This window comes from Dipodomys merriami, unplaced genomic scaffold, assembly GCF_024711535.1.
Source record: "Dipodomys merriami isolate MVZ:Mamm:240054 unplaced genomic scaffold, mDipMer1.0.p SCAF_3156, whole genome shotgun sequence".
Taxonomy (NCBI): domain Eukaryota; kingdom Metazoa; phylum Chordata; class Mammalia; order Rodentia; family Heteromyidae; genus Dipodomys; species Dipodomys merriami.
The window spans coordinates 9,311-17,949 of record NW_027204667.1 but is presented as its reverse complement, the minus strand read 5'-3'; the positions used below and the strand labels follow the sequence as shown (position 1 = coordinate 17,949).

Here is an 8,639-nt window from a genome sequence, read left to right as displayed (position 1 = left end):
CCTCTAGCCCTTACCTTACTGTTGGGGCAGATCTGCAGGAATGCCTGATGCTGCTATCTTGGCTCTTGCCAAGATTAAGAACAGATAGGGCAGTAGTGAGGAGTGGTGAGAAGCCTAGTATGTCCAGACTCCAAGTAATATTTCTCCAGCCAAATAGGTGGTCCATGTGGCCTTTCATGTTCAGTAGAAACATGTGCACACCTCTCTACCTGGAATGACTTACTCTTCTCCTCTAAGTTTCCCCCACTGAACCTCTTCTTTGCAATCCCTGATCATGTTCTGTGGCTGGGAAGGCTGCCTGCTTTGGACTGTCACAGTAAAGGCTATTTTGCATTTTTTTTTTCTCCTTCCTCTACCTACAAGCAGAGCTCCTGCCACATTAACTTCACTCTTATCAGGTCTAGGGGCTTTCCTGGTTTCCTTACCACCTACCTCTCTTTGGGGTTTCCCTTCTCTCTGTGTGCCATTTGCATCCATAGGACCCTACTGATCACATTAACCATAAGGCTCTACCTTAAAGCAGCCTCAGGCTAACTTCACATCTTCATCTCTTAAATCTTCTCACCTCTACCATGGAGGAACTGGGGTTTGACAGATAGGTAGACGGATGGTTGTTTGTTGCAGGAGTTGACATACTATAATCATCTTTGGTGGTGAGACATAGCCTGACTTCCACAGTCCACTAGAACCCAAAGACCAAGTAGGAGCAACACCTTGTTTATTTAGGGCGCTGTTTGCCAGGCCCTTCTCCTGCTCATGGTTTCACACAACTGAATAATTCTTTGAGGTAGTTGTCTTCTCCCTAGTTTACAATTGAGGAAAGGAAGGTTCAGATCGTACAAGGACTTGTCTAATGTCACCAAGTCTGTAAGTGGTAGGCAAGGAGAGGATCTATACTAACTGCGGTTTGACATTTTTGTGACCTTGGGCTAAGGGTGCAGAGGCATCAAAGATCTTCTCAGAATGTACTCGTTATCTTGCCCATGTAATTGTAACTCCTCTGTACGGTATTTTCACAATAAAAATTAAATTAAAATAAAATAAAAAAATTAATTTAAAAAAAAAAAGATCTTCTCAGGTACCCGGGCAAGGTAGGAATGTCCTGGTGAGGGGTTCCTCAGGAGTGCCCTTGGTTCAGTGTCCTCCTCCATACCTGCAGTACAGAGTCCCGGCGAGTGGTGTAAGGTAAATGTTTGATGCGGAACCAGTGTTTAGGGATGATGTTCCCACTGGGTGCAAACAGCTTTTCTCCATGCCTGCCTAGAAGGCTGCGCAGGGCCAGGTTGCCAGATAGAATCTTCTCATAGAATTCAACTCCACCGCGGGCATAGTCTGGAGATAGGGAAGCTGTGCGACGGTCCAGCCAGCCTTCCAGAGCATGAGTGAGAGAGTCTGTGCAGAAGGCGTAAGCCACAAAGCCTGCCAATGCTGCCGCCATGTTGAAGGCCGCTCGTAAGCTCCTAGGGCCTCCGTAGAGCCCTAGGGCATGCTTAGCACCCACGCTAAGTGCCCAGGTTCCTGCCAGGCAAGCTGGGGCTGGCACAGCCTGCAGGGCAGCTGCACTGCTCTCCAGGTACACCACCTCCCTGGCCAAGGCGAATTTCTGGGCACCATGGGACAAGGTCAAGGCATCTCTTAGCCGAGTGCCTGCTGGGCTTTGCCAGTCCACTTTTTGCCCATGTACAATGACTGGATGATCAGTGGTTACTAGGTTACCCAGGAAGATGGCAGGGATGCCCACTACAGCCCCAGCAGGGAGTTTTGGGAAACCGGCACTCAGAGGCTGGAAGATGAAGGTAGTAAAGGGTTTGTAGGAGTGGCTTGATGGGACACCCAGGTCCTGGAGCACCTCTTGGAAGAGGTTCTGCAGTTCTGGGAAGAGTGGAGCTGGCTGGCCCTTTGGCCAGTATTGGTAGAGCCACCGGACCATGGGATCTGGGCACAGGTGGTATGAAATTTGAATTCCAAACAGGCCTGTGCAGGAACCCACCAAGAGAGCTGTCCTATGTCTCTGTATAAAGACTGCTGCCCTCCACAGGGGACCAGCCATTAGTATTGTCGCTGGTGACAACCTGGTCAAGAGAAAGAGAAGTCAGCCAATGGTTTCCAGTTCTGCTTGCAGAATGAACATCCTTCAAGGCTATTTTCTCTTCCTCCTTCTTCCCCTCTAGTACTAGAGATTAACCCATGACCTTGCAATTGCCAGGCAAAGGCTCTACTACTGAGCTACAATTCCCAGCTGTTTTTTTTTTTTTAATTTTATTTTGAGACTGGTCTTGCTAAATTACCCAGGTAAAACATCTGCCTCAGCCTCCCAATAGACGGAATTATAGGCATGCTCATCCACAACCAGATGCCCATATCCTTTTTCCTTTTTTTTTTTTGGTGCTAATGCTAGGGTTTGACCTCAGGGCCTGGGTGCTGTCCTTGAGTGTTTGTGTTCAAGGCTAGTGGTCTACTGCTTGAGCCACAATTCTATTCCTGGCTTTTTGGTTGTTAATTGGAGATAAGGTCTCACAGACTTTCTTGCCCAGATTTCTTAAGACTGGTAATCCTCAGAACTCAGCCTCCTGAGTAGCTAGGATTACAGGCATGAGCCACTGGCCATATCCTTTTTAACTTAAGTAATACAATGACTGTATTTAGAAGTATTTTAGTGTCTGGCATAAGCAGACATTCCTTCTGATAATAGCTATAATATTTACTTTTTTGTGCCACTATTGGGGTTTGAATTCAGGGTATGGATGCTGTCGCTGAGCAGTTTTTGCTCAAGGTTAGCACTCTACCACTTTGAGTCACAGCTCTACTTCTGGCCCTTTTTTAAAAATTGCTATTATAACGGTGATATAGTGTTACTATTTCATAAATCAGGAATGAGTACATTTCTTTTGATCAATGCCACCCTACTTCGTGTGTGTGTGTGTGTGTGTGTGTGTGTGTGTGTGTGTTAATTAGAGATAAGAATCCTATGGGCTTTCCTGCCCAGGATGGCTTCAAATCATGATCCTCAGATCTCAGCCACCTGAGTAGCTAGGATTTCAGGTATGGGCCACTGGTGTCTGGCTTGTAGTTATTATTTTTATTCTCAAGACTGGGCACAGCATCAAGTACTTAACTGCTTCATTCTACCCACCATTCATCCTACAGTGAAGCTTGTGATCACTAACCTAAAAATGCATCCCATGTTTAACTTGTTGAACACTTTATTATATGCTACACAGAGTTCTGAGAACTTTCCCTATAGAGTTGTCCCTCAGGATCTGTAACAGCTTAGTTCCAGGACACCTTGTAGATATCAAAAGCAAAGGATGCTCAAGTTCTTTGTGTAAAATGGCATAGTATTGGCATATAAACTATAGGTTGTCTGTGGCTGCTTTCCTGATAGAAAGACAGAATAGCTAGGACAGGGACTGTCTGACCAAGCAAGTCCTAAAATACAAGATGCTCCTTTGCTTTGAAGTTTGTTGATGTTTGAAGCATATGCACATTCTCTCATATACTTTAAACCATCTCTAGAGTATTATAATACCTGATACCTAATGTAAATGCAGCATGTATTTTTGGGAACTTTGGAGCTGAGCTTTGAGATCAGGAAAAGGTTAACAGGTTGGAACACCACCTTCTCAGTACTCAGAAGCCTGAGAACTGGACTCTGGAAAGGTCAAAACAGGCAAGGCAAGATAAATGTATGTTACAACTTAACTGGACCTGATGGTATCTGAGTCACAGTTGATTGGCACCTATAACACGAGACAATGGGAATAAGATGAATGTTTGTGTTATGGTCACCACTTCTCATTGTTCCCTAGCTATAGGAAGTTAGTTATTACTATGTATACAAATTATGGTTTATGTTAATGATTGTAACCACAAGATAGATTAACAGCTTGTTTTCTGTACCACCTATAGTAATTTTTTTCCTGTACTGAATTAAACAAATAAACTCACTTATGGGAGCTAGGGCTTCAAAAGCCAGTGAATGCTGGACCCCTGGTACCCTGTTCTTCTATCCTCTGTCTCCTTTCTTGTTTCTTCAGCTCCAGTATCCCGTCCTGCTGTCCCTGGTTGCAGTCAACTACAATGTATGTTTATCTCCCATTGCTTAAGGATTAACTGCAAGGGAAAAAAATAAGTGCTTTCAACATTTGGTTAGTTGAATCCATGGATGTATCCATGGTTATGAAGGACCAGCTGTATTAATGAATAATGCTGAATAAACTATTAGGTAATAAACAATTTTAAACAATTATTCCTAATAAACAAAAAAAAGTATTTATATATATACATTTATACACACACAACACACACCATAGTGGTCCCTCTATATCTGCAAGGGATTGGTTCCAGCATCCTTATATATAACTCAAATTCACAGATGCTACAGTCTTACACAAATGGTTTAGTATTTATGTATTACCTCCATACATTCTCCATGTATTTAAAATCATCCCTGGATTACTTAAAACACCTAAGGCAATGCAAATGCTATGCATAAAGTTGTTCTACTGTATTGTTTAAGGTGTAATGAAAAGAAAGAAGTCTGTACCTATGGATAATTTTCCCCCCAAATATTTGGGACCTGTGACTGGTCAAATCTCTAGATGTGGAACCTGAGGATACAAAAAAAACACACAACAAATCTGACGTACAGACAGGTTAAGCAAATGGATCGAAGTGACAAGGATCTCTTGTGTGTGTGTGTGTGTGTGTGTGTGTGTGTGTGTGTGTGTGTGTGTGTGTGTGTGTGTGTGTGTGTGTGTGTGTGTTACTGAGATTTGAACTCAGGACCACTTTAATCAAATGTTCTATTACCACACTTCTAACCCAAAGTGGCAGTGTAAGAACTGATTTGTGTCCCTCCAACTTCACATATTGAAGGTCAAGTTCTCAGTATATGAGATTATGGCTGTTGTTAGGGTCTTGAGAAAGGAAAGGAAAATGAGGATGTGCTCTAATCCAATCTGGTGCCTTTATAAAAAGAGACTGGGACATAAACACACAGAGGGAACAGGAGCATCTTGGAAGAAAATGACCATCTAATAGCCAAGGAGAAAGGCCTCAAGTGACACCATACTTGCCTATACCTAGGTCTTGGACTTCTAGCCTCTAAAACTGTGAGAAAATACATTGCAGATCAGGTCATCCAGTCTGTGGTACTTTCTTGTAGCAAGCCTAGCCAGCAAACACAGATGCAGTGTTTGTTATAGACTGAGGGATGTCCATAGCAAACTTGTCATTTTGGACAACTTGTTATGCTAAATCACATACAATAGTGGAAAAAACTGCATGTCAAGACACTGTGCTAGTGGCTCACATCTGTTATCTAAGCTTCTCAGGAGGCTGGGATGAGAAGACATGGTTTACTAGGTCAGAAAAGTCTGACACTATCTCCAATGAACCAGTAAAATACTGGACTGGTGGCAGACCACTAGCCAAAAACAATAAAATTGAGAGCCACCCCCCAAAAAGCATGTTAAAGACTGGGAATGTGGCTTAGTGGTAGAGTGCTTGCATAGCATGCATGAAGCCCTGGGTTCCATTCCTCAGTACCACATAAACAGTAAAGGACGGACGGAAGTGGCGCTGTGGCTCAAGTGGTAGAAAGGCTCAGGGACAGTGTGCAGGCCCTGAGTTCAAGCCCCAGGACTGGCAACAACAACAACAAAGCATGTCAACTTCTCTCAGCATCAACTCAAAGCTAATACGGTTTCACCTTCCTACCCCACCCCTTTTCTGGCAGGTTATTTTTTTTTTAATTCTTTATTTTCTTGTGAAGATGCTGTACAGAGGGGTTACAGTTACATGAGTAAGGCAATGAGTACATTTCTTGGTCTGACAGTTACTTTTGAGAAATGCTCTACTATTTCGTCAGTGAATGTCACTAATGATCCCAATTAACTATGATTGAAACCCACCGTCTTCCCATCTGTGAAAGGCAGTGTTTACTGAGCAAGGTGTGGTGGCAGACAAGAATGCAGGGTAACTAACTGCTCCGCCCACTTTAATTCGGAGCTCCCGCCCACGTCCCCGCAGTCCTGCAATGCTTCCCAACCCGGAAGCTGGAGGTCTGCGTCCAGATCCCCGAGCCCCTCGGCCCGCCAGCGCCCAGGCGAGCTCGGGGATCGCCTTGGAGGCGGGCCGCGGAGACCTGGGAGGCCATGGGTCCCGGCCATACTTCCACTCGGGGGCCCTAGGACTACTCAGTCGCACGAACACGACCCCGCCGGGAATCTAGGAGCCAAGAGTGGCTTCCCAGGCCACCCGGCGCCCGCCCCGCTCGCCGCGCTCACCTCAGCCGCAGCCCCCACGAAGAACCAGCACGCTGGACGGCCGCAAAGCACGCCGGTCTGCGCGCTGGGGGGCGGAGCCTTTAGGGCGTGGCTTGGGCCTCCGCTAACCCGTAAAGGGCGGTGGGGGCGGAGCTCCAAAGGGGCGGGACCGGAAGTTATCCCCAGTCGGTGGGGTGGGGGGCGGTGTGGAAGGGCGGGTCGGAGCTCGGCTCCCAGTTCTTGGGGTCCGGAAGCGGCGGGGCGCCGCACCCGTGGGATATTTCGTGTGGCGCGGGGACGTGTCACCCAGCCGACGCTCAGGGCAGCACCGGAGGCCCGTTCCTAAACCGAGGTCCTTGGGGGCGGTCCTTAGGAGCCGGGACCTTGGCAGTCCCCTTTAACCTCGGAACCTCGGACGACAGCCCCGCCTGCGTCCCCAGGCGGCCTGTGGCGCAGCCCTTCCGTCCTCGCCCAATCAGACGGCCACGCCCATGCCCACTTGGTGGAACCGCCCACTGGCTCTGAATTGGCATGTTCGGCCTGCTGGGCTGGCTCTCTACCACTTAGCCCACACCTCCAGCTCTGCTTTTTGCAGGTTATTTTGGAGGAATTTGGGTTGGCTTTGAACGGGGAATCCTCCAGATCTCAGCTCCTGAATAGCTAGAATTACAGGCATAAGCTGCCCCGCAGCTGCTCTAAAGTGCCCGCGCTGCACAATACACAGTGCATCTGCCACCTTTTCCTCAGCTGTAATGTGAGGTAGGTCAGGAATAGGCTTGCCTGCAAGCCAAACCCCACTAGCGACTTTATTTTTGTAAGTGACCTTGGCTGCTGGTCACAGCTATTTCCTTTACTGGTTGTAGCTGTAGAGCAGAGTGGCAGGGGCAGAGACAGTCTGGCCCAGCAAGTCATAAAATACTACTGGCCCTTTGCAGAAAAAGTTTTTTTTACTGATCCTTGGAAGAGATTATCCCCATTTTGAAGATGAAAAAAATGAGGCCAGGAGCTTTGAGCAAGGAGTATACACTAGTATGCACTGGAGTAGGAGGGCTTTGTGTCCCTGAGTATTTCTCTCTGGGCAGCGTTTCCTATCACAGAATTGACTGCAGCGTATCAATCAAGACAGGCCAGTCAGACCATGTCTGTTCTCAGCTAACCCTGTGCTTCTTGAGTATCCCATGGGGACATCCTGAGGCCAGTCTCAGACTTGGCCCTGTAGCCTCCTGTGAAGTCATAAGCTGGTGAGACAGAGGTCCTGGCTCACTCAGGTAGAGCCTCAGAAACCGGTTCAAAATCACTGCTTAAGGAGACTGCAGCCCAGAAAAAGTGAACTTGCTTGAGTCACAGGGGGACTTCCAGTAAAGGATGCTACCTCTCTGGACCTCATCTCTAAAATGGGGATCATAATGCCTCTCAAGGAAAATAGTGGCCTAGGTTTTTCATTATATAGCTAATATGAGCGGTCACTTGAAGTGGCTTGTCTTGAAAAGGAAGCTCTGGTCTGGGTCTTCCTTCAATCTTAGCCTTGGAAAGTGTCAGTGACCACAAATAAGCTTTCCTATGGTGAAGAGCCTCAGACACCAGAGCCAAACTGCCTGGTCTTAGATCTTGGCTCTACAACTTCCCTAGCTGTGTGACCTTGGGCAAATTAACCTCTCTAAGGATGACAATACTACTTACCTCCCAGCATTGTTGTGGGGATAACATAAGCTCATGAATGCATAATGATCAATACAATTGATATCATCAGGCTATTAGTATTAAGGTCTCTTCTCATTCTGACATAAAAATTGGCTGCTCAGATATTTTGTAAATCCGTGTAGCCTCAGCCAAATATAGGATGGACAGGCAAATGATGTTCTTTATTCAACAAATCCATAGCATACAAACTACAGAAGGTACTAGTGCCTCATACCTGTAATACTAGTACTTAGGAGGCTGAGATCCGAGGATTGCAGTTGAAAGTCAGTGTGAGCAGAAAAGTTTGTGAGACTCTTATCTCCAGTTGAACAGAAAGCAAGGCCAGAAGTAGAGGTATGGCTTCAATGGTAGAGCACCAGCTTTGTGTGAAATCATTGAGCAAGAGCTTACAGCCCCAAGTACCAGCAAAAACAAATTTTAAAAAAAAGAAGAAAGAATAAGATACTTGAAAGGCAGAAGATAAATGTATGTGGCTTGCTTGGCTCTGCATTAAAGTAAAAAGACACTTTTGAGACAATTGGAGAATTTTGAATATAGATTGCATATTTGGTGATATTAGTGAATTATTGCTTTTTTTCCAGGAGGGGTTATGGCATTGAGTTTTCATAAACCAAAAAATCCTTATGAGAGATATAAATCAAAGTATTTCTAGGTGAAAAGACATGATGT

The 8,639-nt window shown here is 46.0% G+C and overlaps 1 protein-coding gene across 3 annotated transcripts; it reads right to left on the bottom strand.

Annotated features, from left to right (window-relative positions):
• Window positions 1–701: 701 nt before the first annotated feature.
• LOC138841325 (transmembrane protein 177-like) lies at window positions 702–6,348 on the bottom strand. Of its 3 annotated transcripts, none has more exons than XM_070042007.1 (3): window positions 6,291–6,348; window positions 3,949–4,113; window positions 702–2,072 (listed from the first exon to the last, which is right to left on the bottom strand). In XM_070042007.1, exon 3 carries the CDS (start codon window positions 2,048–2,050, stop codon window positions 1,118–1,120), a length of 933 nt encoding a protein of 310 aa, XP_069898108.1. In that variant the 5' UTR covers window positions 2,051–2,072; window positions 3,949–4,113; window positions 6,291–6,348; the 3' UTR covers window positions 702–1,117. The 3 variants fall into 3 exon arrangements, with proteins under 3 accessions (XP_069898108.1, XP_069898109.1, XP_069898110.1); XM_070042008.1 differs by lacking the exon at window positions 6,291–6,348 and adding an exon at window positions 4,547–4,768; XM_070042009.1 differs by lacking the exon at window positions 3,949–4,113 and having other exon boundaries at window positions 6,291–6,333.
• Between the last annotated feature and the right edge of the window lie 2,291 nt (window positions 6,349–8,639).